At 35.1% G+C, this 22,643-nt stretch overlaps 1 protein-coding gene, 1 non-coding gene and 2 pseudogenes across 17 annotated transcripts in view; 3 read left to right on the forward strand and 1 right to left on the reverse strand.

Moving 5' to 3' along the window:
• CARF (calcium responsive transcription factor) overlaps positions 1–22,643 on the reverse strand; it is a 101,540-nt gene that overhangs the window by 54,788 nt on the left and 24,109 nt on the right. For all 16 annotated transcript variants that reach the window (XM_078451000.2, XM_078450992.2, XM_078450999.2 and 13 more), the window contains 7 exons: positions 22,183–22,312; positions 20,822–20,906; positions 15,487–15,676; positions 10,523–10,643; positions 6,187–6,330; positions 2,971–3,204; positions 625–787 (listed from right to left, as the gene is read on the reverse strand). In XM_078451000.2, the coding sequence (XP_078307126.2) occupies positions 625–787; positions 2,971–3,204; positions 6,187–6,330; positions 10,523–10,643; positions 15,487–15,676; positions 20,822–20,906; positions 22,183–22,312 (1,067 nt within the window). The remainder of the gene's footprint in view (positions 1–624; positions 788–2,970; positions 3,205–6,186; positions 6,331–10,522; positions 10,644–15,486; positions 15,677–20,821; positions 20,907–22,182; positions 22,313–22,643) is intronic.
• LOC132673131 (translation initiation factor eIF2 assembly protein pseudogene) lies at positions 6,673–7,980 on the forward strand (annotated as a pseudogene).
• On the forward strand, positions 14,867–14,939 carry TRNAK-UUU (transfer RNA lysine (anticodon UUU)). The gene has a single exon. It is a non-coding gene; the product is annotated as a tRNA-Lys (tRNA).
• On the forward strand, positions 17,075–17,729 carry LOC132674562 (small ribosomal subunit protein uS14 pseudogene; annotated as a pseudogene).

Genomic DNA, 22,643 nt, shown 5'->3' on the forward strand with positions numbered 1-22,643 from the left:
CATAATTTGGATAGTAAAAACATGGAGAGCAAAAGGTATTGCTACTAGGATTTTAATGCCATAATTACTGTCTGTACTATAATTAGTTTTTGAGTAATTATATTATTCCCTTCAGAGTAAGCAAAATTTTCATAGAAATGACCAATATTCAGGGGTAATTAAAGCATACAGTTGATGTAAAACTGATATCCGTAGATGGCATACAAAACCAATATCATCCCTTTGTAGATACAAAAATGCTGTGTATTCAAGTCTGAACTATTGTACTGAAAGTTGTAAACCTATTTAAAAAGAGAGGGAGATATACACAGTATATACTCAATAAATATCTGTTAGATGAATAAGATACACTTTATACAGAGATAAAATAATGTTGATTTTTAAATGAAGATTACTATTGTTATTATAGTCAGAGATGGCTATTCACTGATATTTCTTCTTGTGACAGTAATATACAAATTTCAGTCAAATCATCATCTGAGGGTTCACAGTGTTTACATTTTAAGAGACTTTTTTTTCTTTCATCACAATCATTTATATGGCCTATTAACAACCACCACTATAAGGCCAAAGAAATAGAGAAAGATTCTATAATAAAACAAAGAATTACAGTTGTAATCATACCGTTGCTGGAATAATATCTGAGTTATACACATTCTCTCCATTTCTCAAGGCTTTCTGTACCTCATGGATGTGATTTTTAATATCATTTACAGTTGGAAAAAAGGATAAGTTATGTCTTTCAGGCACCTCATCAGGTTTAAATAGTTCTCTTTCCACAAATTTTCTGTGGAGAGCATAAAACAAAATAAAAACATAAATAATCTAGCAATATACTTCAGATAAAATGAGAAAAAGTTCTTTTTTAGCATAAACTTCTGTAAAGCATGGTTTATAGCTTTAGAATTTATTATTTTTCCAGTTTAAATTTTTTCATACATTAAATCAAAGAAATCATATGGATTAAAAAAATGTAGTATTTTCATTAAACACCTACGTATCTTAGAGTGAGCTTTTTGACATTTTTATGAATTTTTAAAAGAATCACTATTTTCAGTTTAGTCATAATATGTTTTGAATGTTAATGATGTCAAGCAATGTACTAAACATTTGACATCAAGGATCTCCATTAATGCTTACTATAATCCTGTGAAGAAAGTGCAATTATCATTCTCACTTTACAGATGAGGGAACTGAGGGCTGCTGACATTAAATAATTTGCCAAAGCTATACATCTAGCCAGTAAGTAAGAAAGCTTGGGCCTACATCACCTTACACTGTTGCCAAAAGGCATCACTTACTATATAAAATGTGATCTGCTCCAATTTTATAAGTAGATAAAAGACAGTATAGAAATAGAAGACATCACTGACATATAAATGTATACAAATACATAAAAGAAATGATAAAGTCCATTAAGATACAAAACAGATGAACACAAAGGAAAGGAAGCAAAAATAATATAAAAACAGAGAGGGGGACAAAACATAAGAGACTCTTAAATATGGAGAACAAACAGAGGGTTACTGGAGGGGTTGTGGGAGGGGGGGATGGGCTAAATGGGTAAGGGGCATTAAGAAATTTACTCCTGAAATCATTATTGCACTATATGCTAACTAACTTGGATGTAAATTAAAAAAATAAATAAAATGAAAAAAAAAAAGAAATGATAAAGTGCAGTATTTATATGCTTCGTGCATTACATTCTATAGACCATACTGCAGAGCTGTATTATACCTCTGTTCTTAAGATTCAAGTTTAGTAAATAATGTATGGTCTTACCAAATTTGGGGTCTATTCTAACAATGCCCCAATGAAAATGAATATAAATGTCTAATAAAGTTGTTAAATAGGAAAAATCATATATTAATTAAGAAATAATCCTAGGAAATACTCACTGTGTTGTTCAGATCAGACTACTGTAACTAGTTATAACTACACTATAGCTAGTAGGAATAAGGCCAGGAATAAATATCAGAAATCATGGTAAAGAGCACAGGCTGTAGAATTAGATCTAGATTTCAGTTCTGCCTCTACCTCTTAAGCCAATTATTTAACCACTCATAGTGTCCATTTTCTCATGTGAAGAATGGAGGTAAATATATCAACTTTATAGAGTTGCAGGAATAAATGAGATCGTGCATATAAAGTGCATACAATATCTGTTACATACATAGTAAGCGCCACATAATAATTATTGTATCTTGAGTATCAATAACATTGGACCAGAGTGCTACATATAATTTCATCATACAAAGATCTATGTACTTAAATGAATATTGCTTTATAACTTCCGTTAATAAAAAGCTTTCTAGTAAAAAAAAAAAAAAGAACTATCCATGTTCTTTTGTTGTAATACAATTTAATTGCATTTCAAATAGCTTAAATAAGTATCTTGGCCTAGGTTTTAAAATCTTTGGTTCTACAAAGGTTCTTTTTAAAGGTATTTATTACATAATTCAATTTATATATCATTCAGAAATAGTCCAATTTGTTAAATCTGATTATGGAATATTTTAAATGAGTAATTTGAATCATTACTCATGGCTTGCCAAAGATCTGCTACAAAATGATCAGTTCATAATAAGATTATTTTAATAAATTAATAAATTATAATCTTTATCTACTCTGATAGCATACATCCTGGAAAATGTCTATGATAATAAAAGCGTTATTATTTTTTTACTTTTTTAATGTTTATTTATTTTGAGAGAGAGAGAAAGCATGCATGCATGCATGTGGGAGAGGGACAGAGAGAGAGAGAGAGGGAGAGAGAATCCTAAGCAGGCTCCACACTCAATGCAGAGACCAATGCAGGGCTCAATCCCACGACTGTGAGATCATGACCTGAGCTGAAATCAAGAGTTGGACACTTAACGAACTGAGCCACCCAGGCACCCTGGTAAGTGTATTATTTAAACCAACAAACAAAAATGAAAAATGTAAAAGAACAATTTGTTTTTACCATACCTTAGCTGTTTCCTTACTGCATACACTTGTTCTATTCCTTGTGACACTAATTCTTGAATCTTATGTGCTACTTGAGGATGTAGACGTGAGGGTAATGCGCAATTTTCATCCCTAATTGCAGTTTCCTCTTCTTCAAGAGAAGGCACAGGAAAAGGGGAAGGTGACAAAGCAAGGCAGGAAGTTTCTAACTCGTGATACTGATGAGCTTGCTTTGTAGGTAACTGTACATACCATCTGAGAAGTGGAAATATTTAAAATTATGCTATTAAACAAAGGCACGAATCATAGTTACTTATGTTAAACCTCATCAAGAAAAAGAATAACCTTTTAAGAAAAGATTATATATTAAATGAATATAATTAGCAATTTAAAACTAATAAATAAATCTTAAAATGTCCTCTGCTTGTTCTAAGTTGGTTCTATACTCAATTAAATAAAAATCTTTATGAACCTTTATAGACTTTTACTCTGGCCCTAAAGTTAAGGAGGGGTATAGGAGTTAAATATATATGAAAATTGTATTTTAAATTTCATGTTCCAGAATTCAAGCTGTATTACAAAGCTGTAATCATCAAGACAGTATGGTACTGGCACAAAAACAGACACTCAGATCAATGGAACAGAATAGAGAACCCAGAAATGGACCCACAAACGTATGGCCAACTAATCTTTGACAAAGCAGGAAAGAATATCCAATGAAATAAAGATAGTCTCTTTAGCAAGTGGTGCTGGAAAAACTGGACAGCGACATGTAGAAGAATGAAACTGGACAACTTTCATACACCATACACAAAAATAAATTCAAAATGGATGAAAGACCTAAATGTTAGACAGGAAATCATCAAAACGTTAAAGGAGAAAAGAGGCAGCAACTTCTTTGACCTCAGCTACAGCAACATCTTACTTGACATGTCTCCGAAGGCAAGGGAAACAAGCAAAAATGAACTGCTGGGACCTCATCAAGATAAAAAGCTTCTGCACAGCAAAGGAAACAACAAAACTAAAAGGCAACTGACGGAATGGGAGAAGATATTTGCAAACGACATATCAGATAAAGGGTTAGTATCCAAAATCTATAAAGAACCTATCAAATTCAACACCCAAAAAACAATCCAGTCAAGAAATGGGCAAAAGACACGGATAGACACTTCTCCAAAGAAGACATCAGATAGCCAACCAACACATGAAAAAATGCTCAACATCACTCATCATCAGGGAAATACAACTCAAAACCACAATGGCTAACATTAACCGCTCAGGCAACAACAGATGTTGGTGAGGATGTGGAAGAAGAGGATCTGTTTTGCACTGCTGGTGGGAATGCAAACTGGTGCGGCCAGTCTAGAAAACAGTATGGAGTTTCCTCAAAAAATTAAAAATAGAACTACCCTATAACCCAGCAATTTCACTACTAGGTATTTATCCAAGGGATACCAGTATGCTGTTTCGAAGGGACACATGCACCCCAATGTTTATAGCAGCGCTATCAGTAGCCAAAGTATGGAAAGAGACCAAATGTCCATGGATGGATAAAGAAGATGTGGTATATATATATACAATGGAGTATTACTCAGCAATCAAAAAGAATGAAATCTTGCCATTTGCAACTACTGGATGGAACTGGAGGGCATTATGCTAAGCGAAATTAGAGAAAGACAAATATATGACTTCACTCATATGAGGACTTTAAGATACAAAACAGATGAACTAAGGGAAGGGAAGCAAAAATAATATAAAAACAGGGAGGGGGACAAAATGTAAGAGACTCTTAAATATGGAGAACAGAGGGTTACTGGAGCGGTTGTAGGAGTGGGGATGGGCTAAATGGGTAAGGGACATTAAGGAATCTACTCCTGAAATCATTGTTGCACTATATGCTAACTAACTTGGATGTAAATTTAAAAAATAAATTAAAAAAAAAAAGCCAGCTCTGAAACATGATAAAAAAATTTTCATGTTAAGTAAATTTTACCTCAAAATAACAAGACTTTTAAAGTCATCATCTTTTATTTATTTGTGCATTTAAAGTGTGTGTATTTATTTTGAGAAAAAGAGAACAAGTGAGGGAGGGGCAAAGACAGAGGGGGACAGAGGATCCAAAGTGAGTTCTTTGCTGACAGCAGAGAGCCCCATGTGGACTCAAACCCACAAACTGTGAGATCATAAACTGAGCCAAAGTCAGACACTCAACTGACAGAGCAGCCAGGCACCCCTAAAGTCATCATCTTTTAAATTGTGTATTTTCCCATTTTCCAATTTTGTCCCCAAATTATAACTTCTGTGTTCCACCTATAATCTGTCTAAACAAAGAGTGGCTATAATTCAGTGCCTATTGAGTTATGTGGGAGAATCTTCTCTGACAGGAACTCAATAAACTGCCTCTAACAGCACCCCATCTCCAACTGCCCCAATGAGCAAGAGAATTAACTAGAAGATGAATACAGATCTTCCATACAGCAGTGCAGGGCCCAAAAAACAGATGCTAGGAAAATGAAATGATCTGGTAGGATACTGTTTTAATTGATACTTTTGTACAAAGTGCTTGCAATGATTGATATTGCATGAAATGGAGCCTACTTAAAAATTATATGCAATGTTCTCTAACCTAGATGATCTAATTATTGACTACTCATTTTCTATACACCTGAAAGTTTTTCTAAAGTTCACACAAAAACTATATTCCGTATATTTAATCCCATTGCATTACTGTAAATTCTTCACCTAGACTGAATATGAAGGAAAGAAGGAAGGCTAATATTTCTTCTTATATAAAACCTGAAGCCCAATAAGTACAAAATGGAATTATATGTAGGGCTTAGAATTAATTTCTGGCTGTCATAGATAATCAAAGATGGGTAAAAAAAAATACATACAGGTGACTGCAAGTTCGGTTCCAATGAAGTGTCAGAAACAAAGTGTGAAATACATAATGATATGTGTTATTAAACCTGTATTTGTCATTTTGGGGGAAAACTTCCATATGGTATATGCAATTCTTTGGTCAGCATTATCCAAACATTTGGTTGATAAACTCAATGGCTTATACAGCAACAAACTGCTTTAATACCTAGGAAATCACTAGTGAGAAATGTCCCTTATAAAAACCTTTTCTTAATGAAATAATTAGAAAACATAATTATAGTTTCTCTTACAGCAAAAAAATCTTGTAAATGGAGCTAATTTGTAAAAATTAAAAAAATGATATAAATGTCATACCTAAGAACACCACCAGCATCTACCAAATTCTTCTTTAGCATGTTAAAGGCTTTTTCCTGCTCCATTCGGATTATTTTCTTGTCAATTTTTGGGTCTGTAGGAACTCTATATTCAGGAAACTTCTGTACCTTTTTAATGTAAATCCTTTTTATAAAAAAAAGAAGAATTTGTTTCATTATATTATAATCTTAAGAAAATCTAACTTATCAAGCAAAGGTTTAAGTATTAAACTTTTAAAAAATTAAATTAAATTAGAAAGCATTCAGAAGATTATGTTGAAAAATAAGCCATATTTCAGTGCATAATACTTAGCAAATGAACAATACTCATGATGTCAGTAAAAGTATCTGAATATTTATGGATAGTAATTTTGTTTCTGGATTTCCCTCTTCTCAATTCTTCTGAAAGCCATAAAAAACTCCTGCCTGGGAGTTCCAGGAGGGTGCTGGGAGAGGTGGGGGTGGTGGCGGCAGCAGCAGCTGGAGGATGAATACGGGGCATTTCTCCATGTGGTATCCACTGTTCTGAAGCCTTACCATCAAGTGTGTCTTCTTCCACTTCCTCAGAATGTGAAGGATTATTTACTCCATGATGGAACTCTGGTGGTTTCAGGAAGAGAAGATCCGCCAACACATTCTCAGCCAGTGATGATGAGGCAGAAGAAATGTAGTGGTCGGATGATGAGAACATGGCTATGCTTATGGCACCAGGATTTCCCAAGTTTACCACTAAAGTCCATGAAGCTATGGATTCCCCAGGGTTAAGGGTTGGGGTGGGGGTGGGGGTGGGGGTGGGGGTGGGGGTGGAGGCAGTGTATTTCCTAGGCTTAACTGGAGTGCTCCAAGGGATGCAAACTGGATAGCAATGAACAGTTCTCTGAAATGTAAAACATTCAGTGACAACTTTCCATTGTTCAAGAGTTCTGATTTCATCATTCTTGACTTCACTCAACCATTTGTTCATTGCACTGATGATTCTCCAGATCCTCGTACAGAATATGAACTTGTTCTTCAACAATGGTGTGAATTAATTTCTGGGGCTGAGTTCTGATGTTTTGTTAAGGAGAACAAGCTTACTGGTATTTTTCAAAGGGACTATACACAATACTATGATCATATTTCTAAACAAAAGGAAAAGATTTGCAGGTGCATACAAGAGTTTTCCAAGAAACACAGTATAAATTCTTAAATGAAGACTTCGCGTTGGATGTATCTAGAAACAGCAGTGGGAAGGTGTAGCTGATTGATTTTAATCCATTTGGTGAAGTTAACTGATTCACTGCTGTTTACTTGGGAAGAGCTGATATCTGGGAGAAACTTAAAAGGTGATTTTAGTGAAAGAGATGCCCTGGAGCAGGATTCTCCAGCTTTCAGCTGCACAAATAGTGAAGTAACAGTTCAACCCAGTCCCTATCTGAGTAACCAACTTCCCAAGGACTTTGTAGACCCGAATACTGGGGAGAATGCTCACAAACTCACAGATTTTCTTAAACTGAAAAGAAATCAGCAAAAGGATAACTGATTAGAGCACCAGAGTTCAAGTCTGAGGTAAAAAGGAACTACCTTGGCATCAAGAGGCTGCTCTGAGCTCACAACCTCCTCTTACCCCATTCTGTCAGGGTGGGAGGCAGGGTAAAATCAGTAGCTTTTTATATCCATGTATATTAAGCTAGAAAAAATGGAGGGACTTTGCTACTTGTAAAGATAAATAATAAATAGATCTTAAGCATAAAAATAAAACAAAAACTCATGCCTGGATTATTTTAATAGCTTCCTTCTGGGCCTCTGGGCCTTGTTCCTTAAACCCACTTGATATATCAATGCTACAATAATTGCTCACATTTGTAGTTCTCTGTTGAAGAATTTATCTGCTCTTTAATCAAGTACATATGTCTTGGCAGCATTCAAGGCATTCCATATGACTCTACCTTATTCACCTAATCTTTCAAGTACTTCAAACATAAAATTGCTTTTTCTGTGAAGTTTATCATTTCAATGTTCCTTCTCTGATACCAAAAATACAATCACACCATATCTTTATTTATAGAATGCTCCTGGTCTACAAACAATTATCTTCTCTCTAATTCTCTACCTACCTACCCAAATTCAATCTAAACTTCAGCATCCAGGTTAATTTGTACTTTTCCTGCTAATGAGTTTGCATGGATATATTTCTTCTCTGATGAGTTAGCTAATTGACACATTTGGTACTATATACTATACTATTATGTTCTCCAATAGTTTTTTTGTTTTGTTTTAATGTTTATTTAATTTTGAGAGAGAGGGACAGAGTGTGAGTGGGGGAGGGGCAGAGAGAGAGGGAGACACAATATGAAGCTGGCTCTAGGCTCTGAGCTGTTAGCATAGAGCCCGATGTGGGGCTCCAACTCATGAAATAGTGACCTGAGCCGAAGTCGGACACTTAACCACCTGAGCCACCCGTGTGCCCCTCCCACAGTTTTCTGTTTCCTGAGGTACCCCAACAATATTTTAAGTTTCCCAAGAGTAAGCGAAATCTTAAGACTCTTTCAGTCTCCTTCCTTCCCAATGTATTGCTGAGCATGGAGTAGATACCGAAAAAGTACTTGTAGAATGACAGAGAATAAAATTATTTCTTTATACACAGAGATTTTCCCTTAAGTTATACCTGAGATTTTATATTGCTTATATTTAAAAGCAGTTGAAAGTTTTGTTTCACAGTCAGGTTTAAATATTGCCTAAAGTTAACATTATCAGATTAAATATGAAAAGTCTTCTGAACTGGCTTTAAAAATTTCTTGAGAATGCAGAGGTTTGTGTATGACATGTGATAATGAAATAAAATGTTCCAAAGATCAACTAAACCCTGCCTTTATATGTTATCTTTTTAAATTTTATTTATTTGATAATTTAAAAATTTCAATGTCTGAAAAAGAAATATTAGAAAAGAACATAATAAAAACCTTTTATTGCTTCAAATTTTTCACTCTCACCCAGAGCAATGGCCAGTCTGTAGTCCTATTCTATTTAAAACGTACTGTGTTGATTTTGTACATTGCTGGTATGAATGTAATTCGTAAAATTTCTCTAAAGAACAACTTTCTTTACAATACCTGTCAACATTTAAAAGAATATAACCTTTGCTCTAGCAATTTCATTTCAAGAAATTTATTCTACTGGTATTCTTGCACAAGTATACAAACAGGCATAATGTTATACTGCAGTTTTATATACAATAATAAAGAATACTTTTCAGAGCTTACATGTCCATCATCAGAGGACTAATTTTGTAAATGACAATTCATCCATAAATGTAATATTGTATGGCTACTGAAAGAATCATGAAACTAACATAATGGTATCTGTCAGTTGTATTTCAATTTTTAAAATAAATAAATAATGGGGTGCCTGGGTGGCTCGTCGGTTAAGTGTCCGACTTCGGCTTAGGTCATGATCTCACGGTCCATGAGTTCAAGCCCCACGTCGGGCTCTGTGCTGACAGCTCAGAGCCTGGAGCCTGCTTCCGATTGTGTGTCTCCCTCTCTCTCTGACCCTCCCCCGTTCATGCTCTGTCTCTCTGTGTCTCAAAAATAAATAAACAATGGGGTGCCTGGGTGGCTCAGTCAGTTGAGCGTCCGACTTCAACTCAGGTCACGATCTCGCGGTCCGTGAGTTCGAGCCCCGTATCGGGCTCTGGGCTGATGGCTCAGAGCCTGGAGCCTGCTTCTGATTCTGTGTCTCCCTCTCTCTCTGCCCCTCCCCTGTTCATGCTCTGTCTCTCTCTGTCTCAAAAATAAATAAACGTTAAAAAAAAATTAAATAAATAAATAAACATTAAAAAAAATTAAAATAAATAAATAAAAGGAAGGAATCAGTTCGTTTTTATGTACAAATATGGAGGCAGCTTTGAGACACACTGGGAATGAAATAACAAAAACAAAGCATAGAGTAGTATATGTCATTGCATCCACACTAGTATGAGGCAAAATAGTTGTGGAGTAAATAACCATAATAGGTATTCAGAATGGAAATAAAGCAATGTGAATTCACAGCAGGAAAGAATGTACACAACTACCTAACTTTAAGGAAAGAAAATATTATAAGTTTTACTAAGATTTCAACATTTTTGAGTGTAAAGGAGCATATATATGTATGCATATACACAGAATATCTTTGGAGGGTTACACAAGAAACTGTTAAGAGTTGTTGCCTTAAAAAGAGACATAGGGTTAAAGATAAAAGGAAACTTAGGTTTCACTGTGTACTTTTTGGCACTGTTTAAACTTAATAGAAATGTGTCTATTAGCTATTAAAAATTAAATATTTAAAAAAAGGAAATAAAAAAAAATAAAGCTTACCGGGCTGGACAAGTGGCTTTGTAGAGCTGACAAGACCTGCTTTCCTGTTCACTGATTTTTTTTAACTGGAAACCTTTTCTCCTTGGCCCATACTGACACTCCATTACCACAGCTCTACTCCCTGTAGGCCAAAACCAACTATTGATATTAATTGAAGTATCCATCTGTTCTGGACACTAGAATAAAAATAACTTAGTGGTGGCAATATCAAAATTTACACTTTCGATTATGCAACTTTAAGGAAAGAAAACATCAGTAAGTCTTACTAAGATGTATAAACATACAAATTTAAGAGTTTATTGTAATATTTACCAAATGTACATTATGGTAAAGAAATTTGATAATACCACATTTACTGAATGTTAACTGATATTTACATACATATAATTTTTAATAATAAAATTTGCCACCTTATAAGTAGAAATTAGTAAAAGGTACATTTGTTAGTAAATATTGTCATTTAAAGTTTTATTTCATTTTATAACTATTTATTTCCTTATTTCTATTTGTACTATTAGAATACAGTAGTCCCCCCTTATCTGCGGGGGATATGTTCCAAGACCCACAGTGAATGCCTGAAATGATGGACAGTACTAAACCCTATATAAACTATGCTTTTTCCTATACATATATGCCTATGATAAAGTTTAATTAATAACCTAAGGCACAGTAAGAGATTACAATAATAAAATAGAACAATTATAACAATATACTGTCATAAAAGTTATATGAATGGGGTTTCTCTCTCAAAATAATTTATTGTACTGTACTCACCCTTCTTCTTCTTGTGATGATGTGAGATGATAAAATGCCTATGTGATGAGATGCAGTGAGGTGAATGACGTAGGCATTGTGATGTAGCATTAGGCTACTACTGACCTTCTGACAAAACGTCAGGAGGATCATCTGCTTCCAGACTGAGGTTGAGAACAGGCAACTGAAACCTTGGAAAGTGAAACTGCGGATAAGGGGGGACTACAATAATGTAATAACCAGCCTATAATATGGCCCCCAATGATCCCTATTTTCCTAGTACTCATGTCCTTGTGTAATTCCCTCCCCTTGAGCATGGGCTAGACTTATTAACTTACTTCTAATGAACATGGCAGAAGTGACAAGATGCTATTTTTGATACTAGGTTATAAAAAGACTGTGACTTCCATCCTGGGTACTCTCTTGCTCTTGCTTGGATTGCTCTCTCTGGGCAAAATCAGCTGTCTGTGGTGAGGCAGCTCTGTGGAGACACCCATGTGGCAAGGAATAAGCCACATGAGCGAGCTTGAAAGCACATTCTGCCCCAGCCAAGTGGTGAGACGACTGCAGCTCCAACCAACACCTTAATAGCAAGCAGTCTTGTGACAGAACCTGAGGCAGAACTACCTTGCTAAGCAGCTCTTGGATTCCTGACCCAGAGGAACAATGAGATAAATGTTTGTTGTTTTCAGCCATCAGGTTTTGGGTAATTTGTTACATAGCAAAAGAATAAAAATAAGTGAATGTGAAAACTATAAAGTTTATGACTTTAAGTCAAATATCCAGTTCCATGTAGAGTATAGCAGAGCACAGAAAACTTTTCAAATTTAAAATAAAAAACACCAGTCATAAATAAAACTGTTGATAAAGCTGACATGAATTAAAAATTAAAATTTTTTAATTTAAAAGACACCATAAAGGTAAAAAAGTTTAAAAAACAGTATTTTACAACACATATAACAAAGAATATGCAGAATATAAAGAACTACAAATAAGCTTTAAAACTAAAGAACCAGGGGTGCCTGGGTGGCTCAGTCGGTTGAGCGTCCGACTTCGGCTCAGGTCATGATCTTGCTGTCAGTGAGTTTGAGCCCCACGTCGGGCTCTGTGCTGACAGCTCAGAGCCTAGAGCCTGTTTCAGATTCTGTGTCTCCCTCTCTCTCTGCCCTCCCCCACTCATGCTCTGTCTCTCTCTCTCTCTCTCTCTCTGTCAATAATACTAAAAAATTTTTAAAAAATAAAAATAAAGAACCAAACAGAATAATGGACAGACTATAAATAGGTAATTCAAAAAGAAAAAAATAAGATATTAAATGAACAAATAAAAAGATGTTCAACTTTATTACTAAATATGGAAATGCAAATTAAAGCAATAGTAAAATACCATCTCACACTCTTTGGATTGGCAAAAAAAAATTTTAACAATACTCTAAAATAACTGAACCCACTGATCAATCTTAACATCACAAAAAGGTGTTGCACATAGGTAGCAATAAGAAGTACACAGCACACCTATGAAGCATTTTTGTACAATACTTTAATGGAGATTAAATCCTCATTTAATCAAGCCTCTAGATCTAATAGTTCACTGGAAATAGAGGAGATTTAAAAAAAAAAAAAACATGCTAAACTACATCACAGAGATGGGATCAGCAAAACTCAGAATATGGCAAACTCTACAGGACAAACTACCTGGGGGAAAAGAGAAAATAAATTTTTAGATGAAAAATTTAAGAGATAAATTAACACAAATGTGATCTGTGAACTCTGGAAGTGAATTTGAACAAACCTACGGAAAAAGAATTCTTAGATAAGTAAAGAAATGTGAACTTTGGACATTCTATGACACTAAGAAATTAGTTAATTCTTGGGGCGCCTGGGTGGCGCAGTCGGTTGAGCGTCCGACTTCAGCCAGGTCACGATCTCGCGGTCTGTGAGTTCGAGCCCCGCGTCAGGCTCTGGGCTGATGGCTCGGAGCCTGGAGCCTGTTTCCGATTCTGTGTCTCCCTCTATCTCTGACCCTCCCCCGTTCATGCTCTGTCTCTCTCTGTCCCAAAAATAAATAAAAAACGTTGAAAAAAAAAAATTTAAAAAAAAAAAAAAAAAAAAGAAATTAGTTAATTCTTTTAAAGTGTTAATAATGTAACTTCACTTAACATATGCATGTGTATAAAGAGTCCTTATCTTTTAGAGATATATACTTTAGCATTTAATATATACTTTAGTAATTACACATAAAACAATGGGATATCTGGAATTTGCTGGAAAATCATCTTGGAGGTAGGAATGAAGAAGGGGGATATAAATGAGACAAGATTGACTGTATGCTAAGTGTTGTTGAAGCTAGATGATGACTACATGGAATCATGGGATTTCATATATTGTTATATATGTTATATATATCTATCTATACATATATATATCTATATATATGTGTGTGTATATATATGAGAAAATTTCCAGAATATATAAAGATTTTTAAAGTCCACAATGCTAAGTCATAAAGTGAATGAAGGAAAGGGAAATTTTCATACATTGTTGAAACAAGTAAAAATTGGTACAGGTCGTCATTCCCTCATGTACAATTCTGAAATAGAAAAAGTTCAGAAAACAAATTTTTTGGAACTCATTTGACTACAAAACCTGACCTGAATTTTACAAGGCTATTTATGTTCTTTTGTTTATCCTTCCTAGTGTGACTATCCATAAAGTATTACTGTGTTTGATTATGTGATAGTGTCTACAGAATACTTGCTAGGACTATTCTGTAATAGTATCATGCTACATTCCAAAAATTCTGAAATACATGTGGCCAAAAAATTTTAGAGAGGAGACTTGGACCTGTACAGCCACTTTAGAGAACAACTTGAAATAATCTTGTGAAGGGCATACTTTACAACTCAGCATCTCCACTTTAAAGCATACACCATTATCTTATTTCCATCTTCTCAACAGAAAATGTACACTGTCAAGATTTGACTACAGCATTCTTTGTAATATTGAAAACTTAGAAACATCTTAAATGATCATTAGTGGCATTATTTTTTATATTACTGGTGATATGCTGGAATGTTATATATTAGTTAAATTAAGATCTGTAAGTATCAATATGTACAGATTTCAAGAAATAAGGGTGGAAAAAAAATAAGTGTGAGTGAAAATTTACATAAGAATGTCTGTAGTTTACTATTTATGAATATTTAAAAGTATTCAAAACAATATAATATATTATTATAAAGACAAACATGTATGGCAAAGCATACAAATATAGACTGGAAAGATACATACCAAATTTATGTGGTGGTTGCCTGTGGAGAGTTAACATGGGGATAAGATCTAGGGAGGGGGGAAATGTTGCGTTTCTTTTATAAGATAGTGATGAAACCTGGGCAGAAGAGGTTACATTTATCTCATCTTCTTCTAAGTATCTTTTTTTTACCCTCAGAGGTCCAGGATGAGACTGCAACTCCTCCAGCTGACTCAGTATTCCCATAGTCCTGAAATAAATCACTTATTTTTATGTTCTTGGGAGTCTGACTAGTCCTAGGATAAATCTCTGGGAATTGTTTGAAACCCTACCACTTCAGGGGTACCTGGCTGGCTCAGTTGGTAGAGCATGTGACTTTTAATCTCGGGGTTGTAAGTTCGAGCCCTATGTTGGGTGTAAAGATGACTTAAAAATCTTAAAAGAAACAACCAAAACTCTACCACTTTAATACATACTAGCCTGGTATTTGAGAATACCATATGTAACACATCTGATGTTTGAGTATCCTAGTCTTAGAATTCTGTTTAGTAACTCCAGAATGCATACAAATTCTATGTAGTAAGTCCAGAGTTACATAAAATGAACACATATTTGTCCCACAAGACAAATCAAGAGAAAGAAGAGAATATCTGAATTTCATTAAAAAAAAAATTCAACAGATACACATATTTAAAATAATAAAATTGCTATGTTAATGTTTTTATTTTCTATTTATCAATACATCTAAAGAAAGCATTATTTATTCTAACATAATACAATTTTATAATAAAAATAATTGGTTATATTTGTTTTATTTTTAGTTTAATATGCATTTTCATCAATTAACATTCAGCTGTCATCCACCAAAGTGAAAAATTTGGTAGAAAACTTTTAGGAAAACCACATTTTCACAGTGTATCATGGGTGTTCTGAACCTTTAAAAAAAATTTCTTTTAAAAAGTACCTGCATTAACAAATGGGATTCCGTCATATGGAACATATTGAGATTTCCACATCAAGCGTGTAGCTGGCTTGGCTGGACTTGGAGATTGGCGGGTCCCCCAAACACTCTGAGTTTGCTGCTTGTGAAATGTTAGGACACTTTCTAATTCAGTCTCACTTACACAGTAGCCACGGTAAGAATCTCCAATTTTCTGCATATTATAGAAATTAAATAACAAAATTATTAGCAAATGTTTCACTGTACCAAAAATTTAATGAAGTGATTTTCCAAGATAAAAGACTCATCAGTTTTTTTTTTTTTTTTAAATTTTTTTTTTTTCAACGTTTTTTATTTATTTTTGGGACAGAGAGAGACAGAGCATGAACGGGGGAGGGTCAGAGATAGAGGGAGACACAGAATCGGAAACAGGCTCCAGGCTCCGAGCCATCAGCCCAGAGCCTGACGCGGGGCTCGAACTCACGGACCGCGAGATCGTGACCTGGCTGAAGTCGGACACCCAACCGACTGCGCCACCCAGGCACCCCAAGACTCATCAGTTTTTATTTTTATTTTTATTTTTTTTTAATGTTTATTTATTTTTGAGACAGAGAGAGACTGAGCATGAATGGGGGAGGGGCAGAGAGAGAGGGAGACACAGAATCGGAAGCAGGCTCCAGGCTCTGAGCCATCAGCCCAGAGCCTGACGCAGGGCTCGAACTCATGAACTGTGAGATCGTGACCTGAGCTGAAGTCGGACGCTCAACCGACTGAGCCACCCAGGTGCCCCAAGACTCATCAGTTTTTAAAACAGAATGTCATTCTCCTGTCAGATCAATGGTGTATTACAACCAGTGTATCTGATCTGATTTCAAGTAAATATTCTCCAAGTATTTGTTAGAGAATATTATTTCAAACTCATGGTCATACCATCAGTATCAAAATCTTGTTTGAGAGAAATAACAGTTAGGGAGGACAGCTTGAAGAATACATTATGTATCCATTCTTCCATATATTTAAATTTTACCCTTAGATCCAACCAGATCAACACAAACTAGCCATGAAGTACTGGCTCCCTGTGGAGCTTCTTTTATTGAAATTAATCTTGACATGACACAAATATTTTTGAAAATCTATGAAAATTGTGATGTATCTCCCATATTGAAATGATATCAAAGAATTTGCTCATTATATCAAGATTCTTTTTATGAAGATCCTTCTCTGAAAGAAAATCCTGTCTGAACCTAGAACCAAAAATAGTTAATGGTTTTATTTTATGGAAATCAACTTAATTACTTTTACCTAATGGACACAGAATTTAGTAACTAACTGGGTTTTCCCATTCTGAAATGTAGATGCTTATAGACAAGGGTGTGTGTGTGTGTGTGTGTGTGCGCGCGCATATGTATGCGTGTGTGTATGTGTGTATGTACAGTTCATTAAGATATACATTTCTTACTTCCATTTTATCGTTACATTCTTGTTTTTTATTCTTTTAATTTCTACCTTGCTAATATATTTTATGTATTTTTGTAGGCTGTCTTTATTCTTCCTAAAACAAGGAAGGTATAAGTAAATCGTGTAAATAAATTGATACTATCCACTCACAACCATGGGAGTATCCCTCAACAGAAGTAGAAGTTTTTTCTACACCAGTAGAGAAAATCTGTTAACTGTGATCTCTTACATAAAATGCATATATTCCATGAAATTGGCTCCATGAATATTTCCTCATTAAAGGGAATAAGAGCAACATTTTGCCTCATTGCATCTGAGAGTGCAAATTGGTTCACCAGCAGCTCTGCTGGAGCCACTGAGGAAATCTGGCCAGGGTTCTTGTTCTTGCTGTATCTGCTCAAACCAGCATGGTCTGATGTGTGAATACAGCCTCAACATGTGCCGCCAGTGTTTCTGTCAGTACGTGAAGGATACAGGCTTCATTAAGCTGGACTACGTGAACTTCCTTGAATGGGTCATCCAACATACCTACTTTAACTGCAGATATCCAAGATAACCTACCTTAATGCCAACTCATTGTACATAAAATTAAAATACTTCAATTGTGTTTTAATGTGACAAAAAAAATGGAGGGAATAAGAGCAGAGATATGGGACTAGGAATCTTGTTACTGTATTAGACTAACTATTTCACCCTACAGGAATACATTTAACAAGACGAAATTATCACAATACTGCTGTGGATGTACTTTGGGCCATAATAAGAAGAGATAATCTGAGGCCAGCAATACATTATCTCCAATTTCCCCTAAAAATAATAAAATGTGTAGACTTATAAATTTTTTTCTAGCCTAGATATATCTTCACCAAAATACTGACTACCAGTAAAAGTAGCAACTTGAAGTCCAGCTATGCCATTTTTTAAACAAATAAAATGAATAGAGTTCATAATATTGCCAAAAAAAAAAAAAAAGGGAAAATTAAGAATTAGTAGAATATAACCAGGCCTCTATCAGGAGATAAAATTTAATACAGTTTTGAAATTCATCCAACTACTACATTTTGGTGAAATCTAATAAATGCCCATAGAAAAACATTCTGTTGGGCAGTTTTAACCAGTTTCTTACAAGATGTATGACATTAGAGAAGCCACACACAATATATCGTGGTTGTAAAACAAGGTGATTTGGCCACATAATTGCTAATGCTTTAATTTTTGTAGCATTCTGTTAAGCTTATAATAATGATTTTAAAAACTGTCATCAGGGGTGCCTGGGTGGCTCAGTCGGTTAAGTGTCCGACTTCGGCTCAGGTCATGATCTAGCGGTCCGTGAGTTCGAGCCCCGCGTCGGGCTCTGTGCTGACAGCTCAGAGCCTGAAGCCTGTTTCAGATTCTGTGTCTCCCTCTCTCTGACTCTCCCCCGTTCATGCTCTGTCTCTCTGTCTCAAAAATAAATAAACGTTAAAAAAAATTTTTTTAATAAAAAATAAAAACTGTCATCAAAAACAATAATAGTTACTTTTGGAAACCAGTGAAAAAGTATGAGTAACAAAAGTGTGAGGGAAAAAAAAATCTATCCATCTATACATATACACCTAAATATATATGACTTAGAAAATCAACAATAGTAAACATGTCCTAATCATTGCAATAGATCACATCATTATACTTGACTATTAGGATTTTTTTCTGGGAGTGCCTGGGTGGCTCAATCAGTTAAGCGTCCGACTTCGGCTCAGGTCATGATCTCACAGCTTGTCAGTTTGAGCCCCAAGTGAGGCTCTGTGCTGACAGCTCAGAGCCTGGAACCTACTTCGGATTCTGTGTCTCCCTCTCTCTCTGCCCCTCCCCTGTTCACTCTCTCTCTGTCAAAATAAATAAGCATTAGAAAATTAAAAAAAAAATTTTTCATTGGGATGGGGCGCCTGGATGGTTAAGCGGTAGGCTTCGGGTCAGGTCATGATCTTGAGGTTCATGAGTTCGATCCTCACATTGGGTTCTGTGCTGACAGCTTGGAGTCTGGAGCCTGCTTCAGATTTCTGTGTCTCCTTCTCTCTTTCTGCCCCTCCCCCACTCACACTCTGTCTTTTTCTCTCAAAAATAAAATAAACATTAAAAAAAGTTAACAACAACAACAAAAAAGTAATTTTCTTGGGATGCCTGGTTGGCTCAGTTAGTTGGTTGAGCATCCAATCCTGATTTCAGCTCAGGTCAAGATCTCATGGTTTGTGAGATCAAGCCCCACACTGGGCTCTATGCTGATTATGCAGAGCCTGCTTGGGGTTCTCTCTCTCCCTCTCTCTCTCTGCCCTCCCCTGTTTGTGCCCTCTCTCTCTCTCTCAAAATAAACAAATAAACTTTAAAAAAAGATTTTTAAAAAAATAATGGTAATGATAAATACCAAAGAATTTAAAGAGATATATAAAAGCTAAAATAATCATTAGATTATTTAAAGAAAAGATATATAGAACTTGCACTGGGATTTGAAGAATGGTCACAAAGGTAAACAGAAGAAAAGAAAACACATTAGGAAATGGAAATAAAGACAAGTGAAGGCAGAGTTAAAGAAAGATTCTGGGGGCGCCTGGGTGGCGCAGTCGGTTAAGCGTCCGACTTCAGCCAGGTCACGATCTCGCGGTCCGTGAGTTCGAGCCCCGCGTCAGGCTCTGGGCTGATGGCTCGGAGCCTGGAGCCTGTTTCCGATTCTGTGTCTCCCTCTCTCTCTGCCCCTCCCCTGTTCATGCTCTGTCTCTCTCTGTCCCAAAAATAAATAAAAAATGTTGAAAAAAAAAAAAAAATTTAAAAAAAAAAAAAAAAAAAAAAAAAAAGGAAAGATTCTGAAGTGTCTGTACAAAGTAGGAAGAGTAGGCTAACAAGAATAAAACATGAGGTAGAGGAAAAGTAGTAAATAAAATAGGACAAGATAAGGTAATACCAGATAATGAAAAACCTTAAAAGTTATGTATAGTGGTAAATGATATGGAAAAAATAACACTGAACCTGTTGGGCAGTGAGAAAAAATAATGAAAGCAATATTTAAAGCCAGGTAGTTTTAGAAAACTAGACAGTGGGGACCATAAATGGAAGAGTCAACGAGCTTAGAGGGAAGGCTGTTACTGTAATTGAGTTTGAAATAACAAAGATCTGTGGAAGAGGCAGCCCCAACTGCCTCACAAAAAGAAGAGAGAGGTTTTAAAGGAAAAACTATGAGACTCAAGTGATTACTTGAATATGGGAAAGAAAGAAATTAGTCTAAAATACTGTGCTGGAATGTCTAAAGAAATGGTATTTGTCATTACAGGGACAAGGGATTTAGGAAGTACAGCTAGTTGTGATATGGTAATTTAAGTTTAGTATATGGTGAATTCAAAGTGAAACTCAAGTAAAGCTACAAGAAAGTAGCTGGAGATCTGAGACAAGAGCAAGGCAACAATTAAAGGACCAGTGATATATATTTGGAAATCATTTTTATAGAAGTGAGAGTCGGAAGTTAGTAAAGTTGATCAGCAGTTCAAAGGATAAAGTGTAGATAAATAAGGTCAAACAGTTTAACTTAAAGAATTTCCATTGAGAACATGAAAAGAAATAAATGCAAGCAAAGAAAGAGAAGGAATGGTCAAAAGATAAAAAGTAGAGAAACATGATAGTGAAGTTTATGAGACAAAGGAAAAGAGTTGCAAGAGAAGACATGATAGTGAAGCATGAAGGGATCTGTATGATCTCTGTTTCAACAGAGCTTAAAATCTCTAAGGAATAAAAGAATAGGTGAGATCAGAGTTAGCATACACATGAACAAAAATTACAGAACAGATAGTCTCCATTAGTTGGACTCAAAAGTGGACATTTGGGGATGCATTACAATCAATTTAGTGAATCTAGGTAAGGATTATCTTTAACTCACCTCACAGCTCCTAAGACGGCAAGCCCACATAGGTGTGTTAGAAGAAAGTGGCTGGAGAGGAGCCAGAAAGGGCTCTTCAAGCGTTCTGGGAAAAGGGAGGAATATGCACATATATAAACACATATTGTAAGTTGCATTCACACAAACACACATGACATTCAACTGCTTTATCCCCTTAGCCAGTGTTAAAGACAATATATTGAGGTCATCAATAAGAAACTGTAGGGGTGCCTGGGTGACTCAGTCGGCTGGGTGTTGGACTCCTGATTTCTGCTCAGTTCATGATATTTCAGCTCATGGGTTCAAGCTCTGCATCTGGCTCCACAGATGAATCCGCTTGGGATTCTCTCTCTACCCCTCCCCTGCTCATGCACGCTCTCTCAAAATAAATAATCTTAAAGATAAAAGAAAAGGAAAGAAAAGAAAAGAAACTGTAATAATAGGAGCACCTGGCTGGCTCAGTTGGTAGTGCATGTGACTCTTGATCTCAGGGTCATGAGTTCGAGCCGTACATTGGGTGTAGAGCTTGCTTGCTTACATACATACATATATACATAAATAAAATCTTTAAAAAATTGTAATAATAATGATAGAGTGATGGATGTATTAATTTTCTTTAAACATTACCATCTTATTAGCTGCTAAAGCAAAGGCCTAAGTTTCTTCTTCCAAATATCTGTAGTCCCAATAAATTTAAGTGGTTTATATACCTCCCTCAATGCTTACTTTGCTGTCTTCTCATTATATAATTTTTTTTTCATTTACAAAAAAATGAATAAAACATCTTCACCTGATTTTTTAAGAGTTAACATGATATTATGTCAAGTTCTAAGACTAAATGTCATAAACATTGTGTTAATTTTTAATATTTTCATAAACAGTTAAAAGAATATAAATAATACAAAACCTATGTCTATATTTCCCTAAATTATTATAAACAATGTTAAGGCAAAAATAAAAGCTGAAATAGATATTAATAAGAAACATTTAAACACTTTACCACAGAGGAATTAAATGCATAAGAGATGATTTTAGGAACTAGAATGGATATTTCTTTCTTTCTTTTTTTTTTTAATTCTAAAAACCCTATGAGTGTCAGATATTTTCAGATTGCTTCAAAAGATAACGGGCAAGTGTCACTGAGGAAAGGTAATACTTCAGACACTATAGCTTCTAGGATAGCCTCCTTGTTGCCAAGATGCCATTAAAATAATTAAAGATATTTGATAATTAGGTTAATGTTTATTCTATTTCCTGAATTTCTGATCTTTTCTATAGCCAGCCAGCTTTAGATGTGGTAATTTCAAAAAAGATCTCCATGATGAATTCAAAAGATGAACTTCTCTCTCCCACTGACTCACCTGGCCACGGTCTTTTTGGGCAATGTGAGGGATGCTTGTGGATGAAGAGTATAATTACTGGTATTGTCTGCTAGAACATCCACTCTTATGGTTGGTAAGTTTCTGTCACCGGGTTTCTCTTCAGAGACATCTTAACAGCAATAAAAAGAACAAAGCAACATCAATATCTTGAAGAAGACAATGACAAGGTAACTAATTAGAACTCATACATTTGAAATAGGAAAGGCAAGATGTGCTCTAAAGATAAAGATAACAAAACTTATAACGCTTTATTGAGAATTTCTCTAATAAACTTGTTTAGTTTCAAATTATAATACTGACTACTGAAATTTTATAATTAAGTTTTTGAAGCTTAAATTGAACAGCTAGGATATAAAAGTGGTAGAACTGTTATGTTGTTTCATAATGTAATGGGAAAATATAAAACTCATTTCTAAACCATGTTTATTTTTTTTCTGCAA

This window comes from Panthera onca, chromosome C1 (assembly GCF_046562875.1).
Source record: "Panthera onca isolate mPanOnc1 chromosome C1, mPanOnc1 haplotype 2, whole genome shotgun sequence".
NCBI lineage: Eukaryota > Metazoa > Chordata > Mammalia > Carnivora > Felidae > Panthera > Panthera onca.